Source organism: Odocoileus virginianus, chromosome 2 (assembly GCF_023699985.2).
Source record: "Odocoileus virginianus isolate 20LAN1187 ecotype Illinois chromosome 2, Ovbor_1.2, whole genome shotgun sequence".
Lineage (NCBI taxonomy): Eukaryota > Metazoa > Chordata > Mammalia > Artiodactyla > Cervidae > Odocoileus > Odocoileus virginianus.
Window position 1 is genome coordinate 99,633,403 of NC_069675.1, and position 21,079 is coordinate 99,654,481.

At 59.4% G+C, this 21,079-nt stretch overlaps 1 protein-coding gene and 1 long non-coding RNA gene across 7 annotated transcripts in view; one reads left to right on the forward strand and one right to left on the reverse strand.

Moving 5' to 3' along the window:
* SARDH (sarcosine dehydrogenase) overlaps nt 1–21,079 on the reverse strand; it is a 61,433-nt gene that overhangs the window by 33,731 nt on the left and 6,623 nt on the right. For all 6 annotated transcript variants that reach the window (XM_070455841.1, XM_070455829.1, XM_070455852.1 and 3 more), the window contains 5 exons: nt 11,487–11,591; nt 10,191–10,320; nt 6,512–6,598; nt 6,124–6,214; nt 2,039–2,180 (listed from right to left, as the gene is read on the reverse strand). In XM_070455841.1, coding sequence (XP_070311942.1) covers nt 2,039–2,180; nt 6,124–6,214; nt 6,512–6,598; nt 10,191–10,320; nt 11,487–11,591 — 555 coding nt within the window. The remainder of the gene's footprint in view (nt 1–2,038; nt 2,181–6,123; nt 6,215–6,511; nt 6,599–10,190; nt 10,321–11,486; nt 11,592–21,079) is intronic.
* LOC139031253 (uncharacterized) lies at nt 1,070–9,141 on the forward strand. The gene is made up of 5 exons (XR_011483724.1): nt 1,070–1,612; nt 2,495–2,619; nt 6,925–7,049; nt 7,497–7,581; nt 9,052–9,141. It is a non-coding gene; the product is annotated as an uncharacterized lncRNA (long non-coding RNA).

Sequence of the window (21,079 nt, forward strand, 5' to 3'; positions counted from 1 at the left end):
ACAGTCCAGAGGCCCATCAGCTGACGGATGCAGGGGTGACGAGTGTGGCCCATCCATGCGACGGGGTGTTAGCCTCCGACAGGAAGGACATTCTGACACCTGTTACATCACAGACGAACCCCAGGAGCAAGCGAAGGAGAAGGAGCAAGTCCCCGAAGGCCACATAGTGTATGATCCCATTTATAGAAATGACTAGACGAGGCCAACCCCCAGAGACAGACAGTGAAGCACTGGCGCTCAGATGTAAAGAATCCGCCTGCAACGCAGGAGACCCGGCTTCGATCCCTGGGTCGGGAAGATCCCCTGGAGGAGGGCATGGCAACCCACTCCAGTGTTCTTGCCTGGAGAGTCCCACGGACAGAGGAGCCCGGCGGGCTACAGTCCGTGGGGTCACAGAGTCAGACACGACTGAGCGACTAATACTTTCACTTTTGCGAGGCTGGAAGACGGGGGGATGGGGAGCTAATTGCTTAACGGGTACAAGGCTTCTTCTTGTGGTGACGAGAACGTTCTGGAACTAGCTGGAGGTGATGGTCGCACAGCAGCGTGGAGGCCCTGAAGACCCCTGAACTGAGCACTTTAGGCTCAAATGGCGAGTTGTATGCTACACGCACTTTGCCACAATAAAAAAGTACAGCCGACTCAGTAACTTATTACAGTGGCAGATCTCTTTGAAAATAAATGCGGTTTGTGGGGAAGAAAAGTATCTCCACTCTTGGGTTTGGAAGGTCCTGGGGCCAGGGCCCAGCCATGTCCGGAGCCCAGGAGGAGTGGGCCTCGGAAGCTGGGTCTGGCAGGACTTACAAGTGCCAGCCAGGACCAACGGGCACTGAGGCCCAGATGGCCTGTGTCTCCCCCTCCCTGTGGGCCACCAGCCTCACGGGGGAGGGCGCACGCGGTCACATGTCCGCTGGTGACACCCGGATACGTCTCCCTGGGCGTCCCAGGGGCTGGGAACTAAGGACACAAAACCTGCTCCCCTCCAGTGAGAATGGGGACGCCTCTGCCCGAGCCAAGTCGCCTCCCCAGCGACACACGTCAGCCGTCAGCGGCTAGGAGGAGTCACGAGGGGGCTGCTGGGGAGGAAGCGGAGGCGTGCGTGAATGCAGATACCTCCCTGGGGGCACGGCTGTGAGCCCGCCAAGTCCCCTCCGGGCACAACTGCACATGCCTGGGCAACTTGTCTGCACCCGGCTCCTTCCACCCCGGGGCTGTGAAGCAACCCTGTACCCTTGGGAAGCACCTGGGCCATGTGGACAGTGTGGGTGATGAAAGTCCGGTGGTAGGCAGGGGGAACCTGAACCCACAGGGGTCCAAAGATTCCCCCCGGGCCCTCCAGGCCAGGCCGGAGAGCGGGGCAGCCCAGGAACCTGTGTCTCTGTCCTGTGGGGTAGCGGGGAGTGTGCGTGGATGCCAGCTGCCTCCAGGGTCCAGGGACTAGTCTCAGAGGAAAGAGGCTCCGTCTTCTGTAAATGTGACCTGCTTGCTGAGCCTGCTGCCTGCCTCCTGCTCCACCCGTCCAGGGGTCGGGCATTCCCTGAGCATCTATCCAGAGTCAGGCTCTGCACCCAGAGACAGGCCCAGTCCCCTCTGGCTGGGTCCTTGCAGACTGGTAAGCAAAGCATGCAGCCCAAGACGAGGGCAAGGAAGCAGGGAATGGAGATGGAACGGGGGTGAGAGGAACGGGGCACGGAGCCTGGGTTGCTGGGGGCCTGGCAGAGTGCCGAGGGGCAGGTCGCAGGAAAGGGCACCCGAAGACGGGTTTCATCATATGAGTAGAAGTTTGTCAGGAGGAACGACGGCCCAGGCAGGCTGCTGCCTGGCTCGACCTCCTGACCGGTGACTGCACACACCTGCCCCTGCAGCTCCCCCGCCTGCTATGCGGCTCCAAGTGTGTCTTACCCGCAGATGCCGGGAGCGAACCAGCGAACCTCATGTGCCCTGCAGCCGGGGTGCCGCACGCACGCTGTCGCCCCACACCCAGGACCCCCCGAGAGTGCCGCAGCCAGCCCAGAGCAGGCGTGTGGGGCTGGGGTACCTCATGCAGGGGGTCTGTCCGCATGTTGCGTCCGGCCAGAGGCTCATCGTGGGGGAAGACGACGGAGTAGTTCTTGGCATAGGCCTCGTGGCTGCGCTCGCGGATCCACCGGCTGTGGTCCGTGAGCGAGCGGTGGAAGCGCCTGTTGTGGACAGAGAGGGGCGCATCACCACCTGGGGGGCCCTCAGACTCTCCCAGAGTCCTCCCCCGAGGGGCTTCGTGCACCCCCAAGCCTTGGGGAGCTCAGCCTCCTCGTCTGCAGCCCCCACAGCCATCAGGCACAGGGACCAGACGCCGTGGGCGCAGGGCCTCAGGCTGGGGCCGCGCTGGGGGTGAGCCACGCCCCTCGCCCTCCTGGGGAGCGGCCCAGAAGCCCGGACCTTCTAGTGGAAGTTAACATTGGGGTCTTCAGAGTCTGGGGTCAGCAGGTGTGACAGAGGGCCCCTTACTCCGCAGGGCCCCCTCGGCAGAAAAAAGCGGTGAAGGTGAGACTCCCCCAAGAGGCACAGAGGCTCATCTGGAAACCCTAGCTGTGGCTGCGGACCCTGCACCCAGAGACACTGTGACCAGGATCCCCGCAGGTTTGTCCCTTGGCTGCTGGGGGGACACCAGGTGCAGCCGCGTCACCCCCGGGGTGTCCAGCTCCACCTTCCGGGCCTTCACCCTTTCCCACCAAGCTCAGAGGCGCCTCCCCAGGGCTCAGGCACCTCCCCCAGCCTGCTCACGGGCGCGATGGCCGGGCCGCCCGACGGCCCTTCTGCCTGGCGCCCTTGGACCATGGGGCCGCCCGAGCCAGACTGAGCACAGCCTCTGGGCCCTGCCGCCCTCCCCGGGCTCAGCCCAGCTCTCAGGCGCCCAGCGCAGCACCCTCCAGCCCCCACCATCCCCCCGCCTGTGGGCATCTCGCTTGTCCCCCAGGGCCCTGCCCCCTGGCTGCGTGCCCACCACGCTGCAGTCCTCAGGGAGCCCGCCCGGGCCTCGTGGCGTCTGCCTGGCCCTCGGTTCACAGATTCTATTCTGCGCGGTTCCCCGATCTGGGCGGGGCAGCGGGACCACACTCGTGAGGGTTCTGACGCTGACTCTATTCACAGTGGCTGCTGCCGCGTAAGGGGCTCTCCTCCAGGGCCGGCCCAGGGCTGGGAGCCGGCTGCGAGAACCCGGGGCTGGTCCTCAGAGCGGCCTTGAGTGCGGGGCTCCTGGTTTGACTCCTTGCATGGGACAGGAGACCCGCCTGCGCCGAGCCAGGAGTTTCAGCACGAAGGCGGCTCGTGGATGGGGGTCTGGGGAGGGGGCCCAGGTGTAGCCAGGACCGAGGGGCACCGGCCCAGGGCAGGGCTGGGTGGCCCCCGAACAGACAGGTCCTGCCCACATGGACCAGCCCCCACCGGCCCTCTGCTCACACCTGTGCACACCCGTGGGTGTCAGGAGCGGGCACTCGGCTCAGCCAGAGCACCAGCAGGGGTCAGCAGGATGAGGGCCACTCCCCGGGGCCTGCAGAGACCAGGCTGCCATTCTCCACCTGCACACGGGCGGGCAGAGGAACCTGCAGCCGGGGGCCTGCGCCCAGCTGCCCTCCTGACTTTATAAGGCGTGACCTCTCCTTTCCTGGTTGCCAGGACCCCAGCGACTTTCCTAAAACCAATGGCCCATGCTCTGGGCCTCGCCTAGGTCAGGCGCCGGGTGGACACATCCATACCGTGAACGTCAAACACCTCCGCTAGGAGAGGGGACCCTTGTCCCCATCTCACGGGTGGGGAGACCCAGGTCAGAGAAGGGAATTGGCTGAGGGCCGCACAGCTAACTGGGGGGGGGGGGGTTGGGGGGGCTGGGGTGGCTGAGAACCTGTCTGGGTTCCAGAGGGGGTGCCACAGGCCCCCCTGTAAGGCCACCAGGTGGGGTCCCGCCCCAGGAGCCTCCCCCACGGGTGATCCCCTGTCATGACCTCCGTGCCCAAGCCTGCCCTCCGCGTGTAACAGGAGGAGGTGACGCAGGCCGGGGCTCGGCTCCGACCCCCTGCATGTCTGAGCATGGGGGTGAGTGCGGCCCCCTGCTCCCCACGCAGGGCCCTCTTTTCCCCGCCCCGCCTTCTTCGGGGCCCATCTCCACCCCGGCTCGGGCCGGGGAGGCAGAACCGCTCATTAGTGCTGAGAGGCCCCGAGTGCCATGCTGGCGGCTGGCCTGGGGGTGGCGGCCATCCCGTATATGCGTGGGGACGGGGCGTGGTGCGGGGTGGGCACCAAGTCCCACCTCGAGGACCACTTGGGTCTGATGTCTTCAGCTGGTCGTCTCCTGGGATCCACTGCTGGGGCCAGAAGAGCTGGCGGACCAGACCACAGCCCCCAGCCCACAGCCCCCGAGGTCACAGCGCTCGGGGGTCTCCCTCCTGGGGCCCTCTGCTCTCCAATCTGTGCCCCGAGGCCCCAGCTGGCTGGGGCAGAGGCAGCAGCTCTGCACGCACCCACGAAGGGGCCCCCAAGACGCTCCCACTGATGTCTCGCTTGTGAGAGAAGGCAGGGAGGGAGGGAGGCCCAGAGCCCCTGGGGGTGGGGGGCATCCGCCAGCCCTGGAGGCAGGAGGCCATCAGCAAGGCCCAGGCTGCACCCTGGTCCATCGGATCCCAGGGCGGAGGCCCTAACTCTGAGGGAGGGGAGACGGCAGACAGCCTGCAGGCCTGGAGCTGGGCTGCTGTGGTGACTTCAGGCGAGCTGCCTCCCATGAGGGCTCCTCTGCTCTGCCATTTGTAGCGGGAGGGGCTGGGGCTGGCCCATCCCTGAGGCTCTGGGCAGCTTTCATCTCTGGAACATTCCTCTCTTGGGAGAGCACGTGGGCACAGCCCCAGACTGTCTCCGAGGCAGCAGACCGTGCTGTGCCAGGCACCACGGGAGGGGTGGTCGCAGGGAGGGGATCTCAGGGTATGCCTCCCTGTCTGCGGGGGGTCAGACAACCCCTGTGGACGCAAAGTCCCCATCAGGCCAGGACAGGGCGAGGTTATCAGAGGAGTGGGGGCGTGCCGAGCTGAACCAGTGCGATCTCCACCGCCCCCCCCCACCTCCAGCCCTGCCAGGCAGCTGGGGTCTCTCCAGAGAGCCCGTCTGCCCGGAGCCGTCACAGCGCCACAGGCTGGACCCCCACAGAGGCCTCTCCAACCCGCTGTCTCCTCTGCCACCTGCGGTGCTTGGGCCGCGGAACTGCCACCTGGGGACCGGAAGCCCGTCACTGCTCCCGCTCACAGAGGACACTGCCCAGCTCCGATAGCAGCCCCCGCACCCGCACTGCCCTCAGCTCCGCTTTCTCTAGTGTTTCACGCGCAGACCTGATGCTGAGCATTCTACCTACTCAGACACGCTCTCTGTTCCCAGTGACATCTACAGCAAGCAGCTCATTCCCCGGCTACAGAGGGACGGGCTGGCACGGTGTCCGATTTATTCTAGTCGCCCTGTGAGCGAAGCGTGCGGCGGACGTCTCACTCAGGGCTGCCTGCCTTCCAGACGTGCTCGCGTCCCAGCAGTGGCCACCCCAGCTCGGCCCCATCCCCGGGCAGCCTGCTCCCCCGGCCTCAGTCTCCCCATCTGCAAAGTTCCCACTGCTGACCCCAGAGCCGTCGGGTGGGTCAGGCAGGACACTGGGACGAGAGGTCCTGGAAACTGTAGATGACGGTGGATTTGCCAAACCCAGGCACCCTGCAGCACCGCCCCCTCCCCCCACCTGGCTTCTTCATTCTTTGCTTACTGCCACCTCTTCCAGGAAGTCCTCTGGATTTCAGGGAAGGCTCCTTTCTAAAGAGCCCGGGATATTTACCCCACCCCACCCCATCCTAGAAGCTTCCCTTATAGCTCAGTTGGTAAAGAATCTGCCTGCAATGCAGGAGACCCAGGTTCAACCCCTGGGTCGGGAAGATCCCCTGGAGAAGGAAATGGCAACCCGCTCCAGTATTCTTGCCTGGAGAATCCCATGGACAGAGGAGCCTGGAGGGCTACAGCCCATGGGTCTCAAGAGTTGGACACAACTTAGTGACTGAACCATCACCACTGCTGCCCCATTCCAGGGCAGCCACCGCCAGCCCACGGGCCCCAGTGGGCACTTGCCTGATGTCATAGCTGTGCATGTCCTTCTCGGGGCGCCCGTGGACGATCCAGGAGGCCAGCTGCTGCCCACAGCCACCGCCCAGCATCATCCCTGGCAGGAGCAGAGAGCCGCGGGTCTGAAATCCGCCCCCAGGGCCCTGCACCCCGCCTCCGTGCCCCTCCCACCTCTGTGGGCAGCATCAGCCCCTACGCCCTGGATCTCACCCCTGGGGTGCCACGTGCCTCCCCCTGGCAGGCCTGTCCCCTCTCCACCCCTGTCCCAGCCACAGCGCTCCTAGGCCCACCCCCACCCCAGGAAGGGGCGGCTCTGAGAACTGGAGGAGAGCCCAGCTGGGCCCCTCCCTCCTGAGACGGCAGGAGTCGGGGAGGCCCCACTGCCCGCACTCACCTGCACTGTTGAAGCCGCAGCCCAGGAAGAACCCGCGGAGCTCGGGCGCCTCCCCCATCAGGGGCTTGTGGTCTGGGGTGAATGACTCTGAAAGGGGGCGGGGAGCCTGAGGGTCCCTCCCGGCCACATGCTCCTGGGTGGGGTCTCCCAAGAGGGCAGCGACTGAGGCGGGGGAGGACAGTCCATCCAGACCCTCCCCATCCTCAAGACGCAGCTCGGGGCGGCTTCCTCCCTGATGGCGGTCCCCGCCACATTCCGCTGGGGTCCTCCCCCCTGATGACCTGAACGGGGCTCTGCCTCGTGGGGCCCTGGTGTGTCTTGTGACTTCCTGCTGGTGGGGGGCCTCTCCCCGAGCCCCCGGCACAGCACGTGGCTTCCCGTCACTGTGCCATCTCCCCGCTGTGTCACGGCAGGGCGTTCCGGCCGGCTGGACTACGGGCAACTCGAGGGCAGGGCTTTGCTCACTGCCGGATCGCAAGGCACAGGGTCCAGCAAACAGTCAGTGCTTGATACATGCTCACTCAGTGAATGAAGCGTGGTAAGTTCTTTGGGAGAGGGGACCAAGCCTCTGGCTTCTGTCTGCCGCCAGCGTGCTGGGGACAGAGGTTAGGACTGGTGGAGAGGGACGCTGGAGCATGCTTTAAAAGGGCTTCCCTGGTGGCTGAGACGGTAAAGAATCCACCTGCAATGTGGGAGGCCCAGGTTCAATCTCTGGGTCGGGAAGATCCCCTGGAGAAGGGAATCGCTACCCACTGCCGTATTCTTGCTGCTACCCACTCTGGTGTGATTATAAAGAGCTGCACTTGGCAGCCACAGTCCTGGGTTCAAATCCTGCTTTACTGATTCCCGGCCGTGTGACCTTGGCCCAGGGGAGCCTTGGACCCCTTATCTGTAACATGGGGATCATGGTCTCGATGACCGCGGACTTCACAGGACTGTGAGTTGCTCGGTCACAAATATTTGCAGCCCACCTGTCTGTGCGCAGAACTCTGCCGTGGGAGGTGACTGGACAAGCCCCATCCCTCGGGGAGCCGCCAGGAGAGAGAGATGGACAGAGAGCCAGAGCATGAGTAAGCAAAAAAGAGGTGTCTGGAGGAAAAAATGCTGCAGGATAAGGGGTCTGGAGTGACCGGAGGGCGGGCCGCTCCTAACCACCATGCCGGCGCCATCAGAACCCCGGGTCAGAGAGGAGGACGCTGCCTGGCCGGTCAGGGCCCCGGGCTCCCAGCCGGAGTCCTAAGCTCCGTGTGTGCTGGTCACAAGTGCTGTCCTGCTCCCTGCCGGTGACCGGCCGAGCCTGGTCTCCACCCCTCAGCATCTGAGCTGGAGGAGGCCGCCAGCCCTGGAGACCTGGAAAGACTTCCAAACGGCCTCAGGGCAGGGTGGAGGAGGCAAGCGGACGGAAGGGCAGGGCCCCCGGTGAGGGCCTTGGAGGCCACAGTGACCCTGGCGGGCCTCCAGTGGGGGCGTCGGGGGGCCTGGGTCCTGTGAGGGGGCTTGTGTGCAATCGGGCTGCAAGGGCAACCAGGGGAGGCCAGGAGGGCGTCGGGTGAGGCCGGGGCGGCTCCTGAGATGGCTGTGTTTGGGGGTGACCCGGTGAGCATTCCGGGAGTGCTGGAAATGTTTCCAGAGTGTTCTGAACAGTCTTCACAGAAGGCTAGCAGGAGGGAAGTTTGGGGGTCAAGGGTCACCTGGATGTTTAACAAATGACTCAAGAGGATGCCGGATGCCCGGGACAGGGGCCCCCAAACTTGCCTCTGACCTCCCGACCTTGGAACCAGAGATCTTCTGGCCCCCAGATTCCCGAAGTCAAGGGTCCTGGGACTTCCCTGTTCTGTCCCAGAGGCCGAGGGCTGTTGACCGGCTAGCAGAAGGGCCCGTGTCCCCAGAGAACCTTCCTCAGGCCGGAAAACCAGCCTCCAGGGGTCCTGACAGACACATCCCTCCAGTGGGGCTTCTCGGGGCAATGACCCGCGGTCCCATTACAGCCAGGACGCTCCCTGGGATTGCCTCCGGCCTGGCAGCACTCTTGCCTGGAAAATTCCATGGATGGAGGAACCTCATAGGCTACAGTCCATGGGGTCACAAAGAGTCGGACACGACTGAGCAACTTCGCTTTCGCCTTGGCTTTCTCCCTGCCTGCCCCACTAGGCCCGGGAAGCCCCAGGGCAGTGAGTCCTCGGCCTGAGCCCCGAACCCTGCTCCCCGAACCCCCCTGGGCTGGCCGGGGGGACCCCAGCTACCTCTTCCAGGAAAGCTGCCCGCTCACCTTTGCTCCTTCATGAGCCTAAAAGACTGAAGCAGCCAGGGCTGGCGGCTGTCTGGACCCCAGCTGAGACCACGAGGGCCGGGCGCCCGGCAGGCCACAGGCTGAGTGTCGAGACCCCTCCCCTCCCCTGGCCTGGCCCACCCCTCACCCCCTGCTCGGCCTGCAGGGACAACATTGCCCGCCAGCCTGCAGCGTCCTTTGCTGGCCTGGCCTCGCCCTGCCTCTTACATGTGACTTCCCCTCCTCACTCCGTCTGTCACCCATTTCACAGACGAGGACACCGAGGCTCAAGGAACGCAGAGCTTCAGACACAGTGTTCCCTCTCTGGGCAGCTGTCCTCTGACCCTCTCTCCATGGCTAGGTAGGCACACGCTCCCCACTTCTTGCCTTTGTTGAGGATTGAAGGGGCCCCTCTGCAGGAAGGCGGGGACACTCCTGTGATTCTGCTGGAGCCAGGATGGGGCGCCATGTCTGCACCTGCAGGCCTGCTCCCCCTCCTAGAACCCTGGCCCCACAGCCCCCCCAACGGCGCACTCTGGGTGGCCCACCCTGTGCCTACCAGCCCTGTACCTCCTGTCAGAGCGCCTTCCCCGCCGCCCTGGGTCTGCCCTGCCAGCGGCAAGAGCCTGCCTCTGGCCCAGATGAGGCGCCAGTGATGTCTTGGGGCCCCCGCAAGCCCTGACCCGTGCCACACGTAGCCCAGGACGACCCTGCCCCAGGCCCGGTCACGGAGCGGGCCCCTCTCCCCGCCGAGCTCTGAGTGACCCCGACACAACACTTTGAACATCTGCGGCAGGCCCTACCACAGCAAACGACTGGCCAAACATGCCAGCACCAAGAGCCCCAGTCTGCCCCAGCCTGGTGCCTGACCCGGCCGGCCGGCGGGCAGGGTGGGGACTGCGCCCTGCGTACCCAGGACGGGCACTCAGAAGCTGAGCCGTCTGGGTCACGCGTCCTGCAGCCCAGCAATCCTGGGGACCTGAGGGGAGGCCCCAGGTGGGGCCTTTCCACGCTGAGGGAGTGTGGCCGGAGGGCAGAGGGCAGAGGGGCGAGGCCGACCCGGGAGGCCCACAGCCCTGAGTGAACAGCATCGGGAACCAGCGTGGCCCTTGCTCCCCTGGCTCAGCTTCCCTGGGCGCTGGGAGGGGCTCACCCCGTCTTACAGCTGAAGCGCCGAGTTCAAGTGGGGACTGGGCCCCAGCGGGCCCCCAGCGGGGCTCACGTGAGGTGGGCGGGAGGAGGCCTGGCTGGGGGCCCGGGGCAGACGACTGCCCCCCACGAGCTTACGTCTGTCACCTGCAGGGAGGAGGACATACAGCACCGCCCGCCCAGGACGGAGTGCGCACGGGCCGGCCACGCCTCTGCGGGCAGCCAGCTCCCACCGCCGCCAGCTCTGGGCCCCCCACTCACCGGGGCCGCAGACCGTGGACTTAATCCCGGTTTTCTCCAGCACAGGGACCCGGTTGATGGCGCCTTCAATGTGCTGGGTGAACACATCCCAGTCCAGGTCGAAGAGGCCGAAGGCAAACTTGTCCGATACCTGGGGACATGGCGGGAACCCGCGCTGTGCCAGCTGCCCCCTGGAGTGAGGAGCCGGGCAGGGCCTGGCCAGCGTCTCCATCAGGTGCTGATGGTCTGAGTGGTCCCTGTTTGTCTCCCTCCCCCCACCCCCCCAGAGGGCCTGTCCGCTCCCCCTTCCCGCCCGGGCCCAGGCCCACCTGCTCCGCCTGGGACTGTTGCAATGGCCTCCTGCTTGCTGCCCTCCTCCACCCCATTCGCCCACGTCAGATCAGGCCCTTTCCTGCTCTTGAGCCCCCCAAGACCCTCTGTGACTCTGTGTCTCTTAAAACCCTACATGAGCGGGCCCCGCCCACGTCCACCATGGACCCACAGCCACGCTGACCTTCCTTCGGTTCTTGGAGGACAGCAAGCTTGGTCTGACTGCAGGGCCCTCCCCTGCACGGGCGAGCTGCTCCCCACCCACCCTCTGCAGGGTCCGCTCAGATGTCCAGCCCTGCCTGACCGCAGTCTGAAGGACACCCTTCCACGTCAGTCTTGCTAGGCTCACCCTCAGCCTGCTAACTTCACTCAGGTTCAGGTCACCATCTCAAACTGTGTGATGGCTTTGTTTGTTTATTGTGGGTCTCCCCACCAGAGTACAGGCCGCTGGGCATGGGCACTTTTATCTCCCCAAAGTAAAACAGTATCTGGCCGAAAGGAGTCATTTTATTGTTCAATTTGAAGGCTAAACACATGAATGAGGGAGCTGGGCTGGCCCACACGTGGCTGAGGTGACTGAGGGTGCGGAGGAGGGTGCTGGGTCTGGATGAACCCCAGAAGCTGCCCGGAGAGCAGCCCCGGCCTGAGGGAGACACAGCCACAGCTACGGCAGACAGGGGAGGGTGTGGGATGGCTTGCTGACGGGCGGAGGGCTTACACGCCTTCATCATCTGCTGGAGTCCCCACTGTATAGTCTGCACCCTCTGACTTCTGCTGCTTTGAGGCCAGCCCTCCGCCTGCCCCACGTCTGTATCTGTCTGCATGCCAGGTTCTTAAGGGCTGGAGAAATATGGGTTCGACCTCATGGGACCGGGGACCTGCCACTTCTCAGGTGGGGGCAGAGCTCCAGGACGGGGGTCTCCGGAAGAGGGCGTCTCCTCTCTGAGACACAGCCCCACGCCCCGCCCTCGAGCCCTGGTGTCTCACCTCCTCCCAGAAGATGGGGTTGGTCTCGTAGCCGCCCACAGACAAGGCGTCCCCCTGCAGGCGGAGGTAGACAGAGGCGTCGTGGTCGCGGACATTGGGCATGTTCTGGAGGGCAGAGCACAGAGGCCTCGGGGTCGGCGGGTGGGCCGGTGGGCCCAGCACCTCCACCAGGGGTCACAGACCCCGCGGGGCCCACGGTGCTTCCTCCTCATTGTAGGACCCTGAGGACACGGTGGACCTGGGGCCTCGGTTACACAGCGGACAGACCGCCCCGCTCACACCCCGTAAGACGGCAGCAAAGACGTGGGGAGGGAGGGGGAGTGCAAAGGTGTAACCACAGAGAGCAGCAGAGAGAGCTCCACCAGCCTGGAGGGCGCAGAGTGGGTGGGGGGGGCGTGCCTCAGCTGGGCTGGGGGCCGGGGAAGGTCTGCCAGCCTCTGTCCCGAGTGCCCCCAGTCTGCAGAGGCCCAGCCTGCCCGCGGGGGCCAAGCACATGTGTAAGTCTGCACATGTGGGCGTGCGCAGGAGTATGCACGTGTGTGTGTGAGTGTGTGTGTGTGCATGTGTGTGCATGTGGGCACGCACACGTTTGTGCATGCATGTGGGCGTGCGCAGGAGTATGCACATGTGTGTGAGTGTGTATGTGTGAGTGTGTGTGTGTGCATGTGTGGGCATGTGGGCATGCACACGTTTGTGCATGCATGTGGGCGTGTGCACGAGTATGCACGTGTGTGTGAGTGTGTGTGTATGCATGTGTGGGCATGTGGGCACGCGCATGTTTGTGCATGCATGGGGGCATGCGCAGGAGTATGCACGTGTGTGTGTATGCATGTGTGTGCATGTGGGCACGCGCACGTTTGTGCATGCATGTGGGCGTGCGCAGGAGTATGCACGTGTGTGTGTATGCATCTGTGGGCATGTGGGCATGCGCACGTTTGTGTGTGCATGTGGGCGTGTGCACAAGTATGCACGTGTGTGTGAGTGTGTGTGTATGCATGTGTGGGCATGTGGGCACGTGCATGTTTGTGCATGCATGTGGGCATGCGCAGGAGTATGCACGTGTGTGTGTATGCATGTGTGTGCATGTGGGCACGCGCACGAGTATGCACGTGTGTGTGAGTGTGTGTATGCATGTGTGGGCATGTGGGCACGCGCATGTTTGTGCATGCATGTGGGCATGCGCAGGAGTATGCACGTGTGTGTGTATGCATGTGTGTGCATGTGGGCACGCGCACGAGTATGCACGTGTGTGTGAGTGTGTGTATGCATGTGTGGGCATGTGGGCATGTGCACATTTGTGTGTGCATGCGGGCTTGTGCACGAGTATGCACATGTGTGTGAGTGTGAGAGAGCGTGTGTGTGTTTGTGAACAGAAGGTTGGATGAGGGTCTCCTCAAAGCCGTTGGACCCGGATGCCCTCCGTCCAGACGCCGTGCCCTCCAGGCCCAAGCCCCGCCCCACAGGCGCCCGGGCGTGTCTCTGGTGAAAAGGGTCCCAGAGGCCCCAGGCTCCAGGGAGCTGAGGAGTGGGCTGCCGTCCCCCCTTGACAACAGATTGGAGATTCTTTTGGAGACACTGACACCGAGGTCCCTCACCAAAGAGAAGGGCGTTTGACAGAAGGACTGGATAAGGCCAAGAACATCTTCCAGGTATTAGGTTAGACACATGCAGGTGTGGAAATTAGGAAAGGGAACAAAGTAAGGAAATTAGAAAGTCAGTCCTGAAGGTCTGACATCTACCTTCCAGGGGCTCCGGGAAGAGAAAACAGAGAGAATGGAGTCAAGGAAAGTCAAGGCAAAAAGCCAACATGGCTTCTCAGACTGAAAATTGTGAATCTCAGTCCTAAAGGGCCCACGAGCGCCCACCCAGCCCCGGGACTGGACCAGGCCTGCATGGAGGCCGTGTTGGAATGGACCATCGGGACATAAGTGAGCAGGTCCTAAATAAAGAAACAGCAGCCCTGGAGGCTGGAAGACCTGGGGCAGAGTCCAGCAAATTCTGAAGACGACTTTAAAGTCAGAGTCCCTCATCAATCGAGTGTAAGAAAGAATACAGATTTTTTTTGAGCATTCATGTACACAGAAACATTTATTTCCCCAAGTACCCTTCTCAGTAAGTGACCCAGAGAGCAGCAGATAAAGACACAAGGTGGGCGAGGCAGGCCCCAGGGTGGCCGCGGCACAGAGGCCGATGGAGAGGATCAGGACGCAGAGCCCTTCGGGGAGGGGCGTGCGGCTTGCAGACGTTACCTGATCTCTCTGCTCTTTGAATATGCAGAAAATATTACCGTTTGACAGATCTGCTGAGACGTTTGGGGGGAAACTGTGACAGTTACGAATATAGATGCAAATATCCAGAGGATGAGATGGTTGGATGGCATCACCGATTCAATGGGCATGAGATTGAGCAAACTCTGGGAGAGAGTGAAGGACAGGGAAGCCTGGCGTGCTGAGGTCCATGTGGTCGCAGAGAGTCGGACACGACTGAGCTACTGGACAGCAACAATCCTTAACAAAATACTAGGAAACTGAATCCAGCAACGTACAAACAGATTATATTCCATGGCCAATTGGGATTTATTTCAGGGAAGCAAAGTTGGTTTAACACCTGAAAATCAATCTGTGTAACATACCATTATCCATAAAGGATGAAAAGCACTAATTTATTTCAATAGATGCAGAAAAAGTATTTGACAGGTGAAAACACTTTCATCATAAAAACACTTAATATCTAGGAACAGAAGAGAACTTCCTGATAAAGAATATCAAAGAAACAGAATAGCAAAGAGATGAGAAAGCCTTCCTCAGTGATCAATGCAAAGAAATAGAGGAAAACAACAGAAGGGGAAAGACTAGAGATCTCTTCAAGAAAATTAGAGATATCAAGGGAAGATTTCATGCAAAGATGGGCATAATAAAGGACAGAAATGGTATGGACTCAACAGAAGCAGAAGATATTAAGAAGAGGTGGCAGGGATACATGGAAGAACTGTACAAAAAAGATCTTCATGACCCAGATAATCACGATGGTGTGATCACTCACCTAGAGCCAGACATCCTGGAATGTGAAGTCAGGTTGGCCTTAGAAAGCATCACTACGAACAAAGCTGGTGGAGGTGATGGAATTCCAGTTGAGCTATTTCAAATCCTGAAAGATGATGCTGTGAAAGTGCTGCACTCAATATGCCAGCAAATTTGGAAAACTCAGCAGTGGCCACAGGACTGGGAAAGGTCAGTTTTCATTCCAATCCCAAAGAAAGGCAATGCCAAAGAGTGCTCAAACTACCGCACAATTGCACTCATCTCACACGCTAGCAAAGTAATGCTCAAAATTCTCCAAACCAGGCTTCAACAGTATGTGAACTTTCAGATGTCCAAGTTGGATTTAGAAAAGACAGAGGAACCAGAGATCAAATTGCCAACATCCACTGGATCATTGAAAAAACAAGAGAGTTCCAGAAAAAAAATCTGCTTCATTGACTATGCCAAAGCCTTTGACTGTGTGGATCACAACAGACTGTGGAAAATTCTGAAAGAGATGGGAATACCAGAGAAACCTCTATGCAGGTCAGGAAGCAACAGTTAGAACTGGACATGGAACAACAGACTGGTTCCAAATCAGGAAATGAGTACGTCAAGGCTGTATATTGTCACCCTGCTTATTTAATTTATATGAAGGGTACATCATGAGAAATGCTGGGCTGGATGAAGCACAAGCTGGAATCAAGATTGCCAGGAGAAATATCAATAACCTCAGATATGCAGATGACACCACATGTATGGCAGAAAGTGAAGAAGAACTAAAGAGCCTCTTGAAAGTGAAAGAGGAGACTGGAAAAGTTGGCTTAAAACTCAACATTCAGAAAACTAAGATCATGGCATTTGGTCCCATTACTTCATGGCAAATAGATGGGGGAAATAGTGGAAACAGTGACAGACTTTATTTTTTGGGGCTCCAAAATCACTGCAGATGGTGACTGCAGCCTTGAAATGAAAAGACACTTACTCCTTGGAAGGAAAGTTATGACCAACCTGGACAGCACATTAAAAAGCAGAGACATTACTTTGCCAACAAAGGTCGATTTAGTCAAAGCTATGGTTTTTCCGGTAATCATGTAAGGATGTGAGAGTTGGACTCTAAGGAAAGCTGAGTGCTGAAGAATTGATGCTTTTGAACTGTGGTGTTGGAGAAGACTTCAGAGTCCCTTGGACTGCAAGGAGAACCAACCAGTCCATCCTAAAGGAGATCAGTCCTGGGTGTTCATTGGAAGGACTGATGCTGAAGCTGAAACTCCAATACTTTGGCCACCTGATGTGAGTTTTCAACTCACTGGAAAAGACCCTGAGGCTGGGAAAGATTGAGGGCAGGAGAAGGGGACGGCAGAGGATGAGATGGTTAGATAGCATCACTGACTCAATGAACACGAATTTGAGCAAACTCTGGGAGATAGTGAAGGACCGAGGAGCCTGGTGTGCGTCAGTTCAAGGGATCACAAAGAGTCAGATACAACTTAGCAAGTGAACAACAACATAGCTGCTTCGCTTTGCTGTGTAGCGCGGACTAACACTACGTGAAAAGCAACGATGTGTTAGCCACTCAGCCAAGGCTGACTGTGCAACCCCGGGACTGCAGCCCACCAGGCTCCTCTCTCCATGGGACTCGCCAGGTGAGAACACCGCAGCGCTTTGCCATGTCCTTCTCCAGGGCATCGTCCCGACTCAGGGATTGAACCTGGGTCTCCTGCATTGCAGACAGATTCTTGACTGGTTGAGCTGCCAGGGAAGCCCAAAGCAATGATACTCCAAAAAAAATTAATTTAAAACAGTGAATTTAAGAAAGAAGTGTGAAACTTGTACTGCAAAAATTAAAAACAATTTAATAAAAAGACAGTCCAGGGACTTCCCTGGTGGTCCAGTAGTTACGTCTCCACTTCGCCAATGCAGGGGGAACAGGTTTGAGCCCACATTCCATGCAGCCAAAAAAGTTTAAATTTTTTTATTTAAAAAAGACAATCCAATGAAAAATGAGCAAAATGTCTTAATAGTAGCTTCCCCAAAAAAGACATACCTAAGGCCAATAAGCTCATGAAAAGATGCTTGACATCATTGGTCATTAGAGGAACGCAACTCAAAACTACAAGATACCACTTTACACCCATGATGATGGCTAGAAAGAAGAAGTTAGACAGTAACAAATATTGCTGACAATATGGAGAAGTCAGAACCCTGACACACTGAGGCTGAGAATGTAAAACAGTGCAGCTTCTTTGGCAAACACTCTGACAGTCAAAAAGCTAAACAAGGAGTTAGCAATGTTCCTCTAACTCAGCGATTCCACTTCAAGGTATCTACCCTAGAGAAAGGAAAACATATGTCCACACAAATCTCGTACATGAGTGTTCACAGCAGCGTAATTCACAGTAACCAAAAAGTGAAAACAACGCACACCCTTTCATCAAGAGATGAAAGGATAAATAAATCGTGGTTTACAAGCGTGTATTATTCAGCCCTAGAAAGAAACGAAATTCTGATACATGTACTAAACGGATGAACCTTGACAACGTCATGCAGAGTGAAAGAAGCCAGACATAAAGGCCACAAATTGTGTGATTCTATTTCACTCAAAGTCCAAAATAGGAAAATCCATAGAGATAGAAATCAGATTAGTGATTACCTGAGCTGAGGGTGGCATGGGAAATGGGGACTGATAATGAGGATGGGGCTGTAGGGACAGAGATAACGTTGGACAGATGGATAAATGACAGCTACATGGTAGGTACAGGTGACTGCAATAATAATAGACAGATGATCAATAATAGATGGATGGATGGATAATAGATAGATGATAGGTAGATGCATGCATAGTTACTCAGTCATGTCTAACTCTTTGCATCCCCATGGACTGTAGCCCTCCAGGCTTCTCTGTCCTTGGGATTTCCCAGGCAAGAGTACTGGAGTGGGGTGCTATTTCCTGCTCCAGGGGATCTTCCCGACCCAAGGATCGAACCTGCATCCCCTGCATTGCAGGCAGATTCTTTACCCTTGAGCCACATAGAAGGGAAGAATTAACGACAGCTACGCTGGGAACTGAACAGCTGGGAAAATGCACTTATTAATAGTAACTCCAGGAAACACAAAACGCTGGACACTGCTTGCTCACGAGTTAACAGTGTTTTCATTGCCATCAGATTGCAAATGCTGACTACTGATTTAACCAATAAGTGAATGAACAGAAAGTAAAATCATTTCAGAAAGCAAGCAGGAGTGAGGAGAGACTCACGTGCCCTGCAGGTCCCGGGCACGGAGCTGGCTCTCAGCGCCCCCGACCCTGGAGAGACTCACGTGCCCTGCGGGTCCCGGGCACGGAGCTGGGTCCCAGCGCCCCCGACCCTGGAGATGGGGTCCTCAGAAGCGACCCCTCCACCCCATCTTTGAGGACACGCAGCAACCAGAAGGGACCACCCGGCAGGGGCCCTGCCTCCTACTCTGGCCTGCGTGCCGCGTGGCCCCTCTGAGCACTGCAGCAAGGACGGACGTCTGCAGGGAGGAACCGCGGTCAGGAGCCGCACGGGGCGTCCTCAGTAACCGAGCGCTTCAGGTTCAGTGATCCCATTACCTCCGTGTCTCTACTACCCAAAAGACAAAACCCACGAAATGCTGGAGCTCCGCAGAGCAGGACAGTGGGGACACCTGGTGGTCAGGCAGCCCCTGCATTTGTCCCGCAGGATCAGCGTCCCCTTCCCTGCCTTGCAAGGCCCTGGCGGCCACAGAGAGCCCAGCACGGGCTTAGCTCAGCCCAAGGAGTCTACGGGGTACCTTCGTTGCCCCCTCCATCTGGAAGCCCACACTACAGGTGCGACCCCAGTGCCACTGGTGTGACTGCCTCCTATCCCAGCCCGTCCCCTTCCATCCGCTGCTCCTGGCCTCGCCTCGTTCAAATCCTGCTAGCTGCTTCCTCCAGGAAGCCCACCTGGTGGCTCCAGGCTTCCCAATTCTCTGAGGCCCCTGCTGGCTGGACCATCTCACGACCGTCCCGTGTCCTTTGTCACGGTCATGGCGGTCCTCACCTCGATGTGCCAGGCACTGTGCTCAGCCCTTCAGCCCACCACTTGGTTTCTCCCTCAGCACAGCCCTAAGCAGCTTTAAACCCATTTTGCAGAAGAGGAAACTGAGGCTCTGGCAGCACCTCGGCTCGCCTGGCTGGCTAGTGGAGGGGTCGGAATACAGACCCTGAACTTGGGCCTTTTCCCATGGCTCCGCCGCAACAGAGCTGTAGGTGGAAGGCAGTGGGGATGCCAGACCATCACGCAGCGTCCAGGCCACCATGTTTGATGGACGCAGAGGCCAGATCCAGAGAGGTCCCTGGATGAAGTCACAGAGCAGCTGAGGACAGCGTTCAGCTAGGACCCACGATGGCACAGCTTCTTAGAACTGGGGTCCCTGGGGCAGCACAGCCCCCTGGTCCCCCAGGAAGTAGAAAGAAGGGCATGTGGTCCAGGGGGCTGATCCCTGAGCCCTCACTAGCAGCCTGGGGCGTCCAGGCCCCCAACACCATGAGGCCCAGACCTGGGCAGTCGGCCACTCGTAGTGCAAGACTGTCGGCTGTCAGGGAGCCTCCTGACCATCCCCAAACGGGCCCGAGTGTCAGGGACCTCCCAGCATGAGCCCCAGAGCCCGATTACAGGAGCTGCCTCGGCCTAAACGAGCTTGTTCTCTGACTCACCAAGGGGTCAGACCACGTGGGAGGTCAGGGTCAGGGGCCCGTTCCTTTCCCAGATTCAGGCTGTCCAGGTGTGACCTCAGGAGAGGCTGGCCTCCCAGACTCCCCACGTGGAGGGGAGCATGGGGAACTTGGCCCCCAGCCCCAAACCTCCTCTTTGCTCCTACAAAGAGTCTAAGAGTTTCTGGGGCTGGTGGCCCTTCCCTGGGGTGGAGCCTGGGGTTCCCAGAGGCACACAGGTCTCTGGGAGAGGGTAGTGTTTGCGAGTAACATGAATAGCCCCAGCGTGGTGCTGATCTTAAAACTTCAGGGAGGGTCCACACTGCCCTGCTTCTCCCAGAAGCTGCCTCAAAAGCCAGGCATCACGTGCATCGGGGCGCGGAGAGGCTGAGGCCCCGTCCCGGGCTCCGTGGATGCCCTGTGACCCTCCTCCTCCCCACCAGGATACGGCCCTCCTCTGCCCCAGACCCGTCCCCAGTCCATAGCTTCCCTTGTGGCTCAGTTGGTAAAGAATCTGCCTGCAATGCGGGAGACCTGGGTTCGATCCCTGGGTTGGGGAAGATCCCCTGGAGAAGGGAAAGGCTACCCACTCTAGTATCCTGGAGAACTCCATAGACTGTATAGTCCATGGGGTCGCAAAGCCTCAGGTCACAACTGAGCGACTTTCACTTTGCGGTTACTTTTACAGTCCACAGCGGTCAGAAGGTGACCCCTGGCGGCCACTGGAGATATTTCCCTCTGAACCAGGGCCGGGGGCTCATCCCACCGACACCTCCTCTTTCCCCAAAGCCTCACATGTGTATGCACACCACAGCCCTCAGGAGGGATGTGCTGGATCGTATCAAGCCCATCCATGAGTAAGGGAACTTGGTGTCAGAAGAGGGGGGCGGGAGAGGGTAGAGCTCCAGTCCCGCCCCAGCTCCCCGCTCCCTTCACCACGGGGCCCACCCAGCGGCCAGCCCGGTGACCCGAGGGAAGCCAGGCTCGTCCAGCGCAGGGGCGAGGCTCCCGGGACCCTCCCTGCTGGGACCTGGCCCTAATCAAGGTCAGCCCCGTCTCTCACCCACACCCGCGTGCCCAGGCCCGCCTCCAACCGTCTGCTCCTCCTCAGCCGCCGGGCCCTGCACCCTTCCCTCCTCCCCCCATCTCTCCTCTGCCCCCCATTAGACGTCTCAGGAGACCCCTCGGACGTGGTCTCTGCCAGGGCACCGCCCTGGTTCACAGGCTGTCGGTCCCTGGAGCCCCAGTGCTTGTCAGCCCGTTTTAAAATATATTTAAGTATATTTACTTGTATATTTAAGTATATTTACTTGTTCATACCCTCCCGCTGCCAACTCACCTGGGCAAGAACTAGGTTCTTATCTCTGTTACAGCCCCAGTTTCTAGAACAGGGCCTGGAGCACACAGCTTATCCAGCCAATGTTTGACGGAGAGGGTGGCGGGGAGGGTGGATTGGTTACACGTGTTAATAAATGGATGGATGATGGAGGAATGAGTAGGGGGAGTGGCGGACAGATGGATACAGGGGAGAAAGGATGGATAGGCGAATGGATGCAGGAACAGGTCCATTGGCGGATGGGTGGATGGGTGGATGGATGAAGGGCTAGAGGGAAGGAGGGATGGAAGGAGGGGTGAACAGAGGCAGGGAGGCAAGATGGACAGAGAGGAAGAAGTGAGTGGAGGAATGACGGGCGGACGGAGGGAGAGACGGGCGGGGGGAGAGAGCAGGGACGAGATGGAGGTGGGAGGAGACGGGAGAGATGCGTGGAGGGAAGGAAGTGTGGTCAGCGACAGGAAGCTCCCAGATCCCAGGGTGGGAGAGGGGAGATGGAAAGGGAGGCGGGAGCGGGCAGGGGGCCCACAGCTCTCCCTGC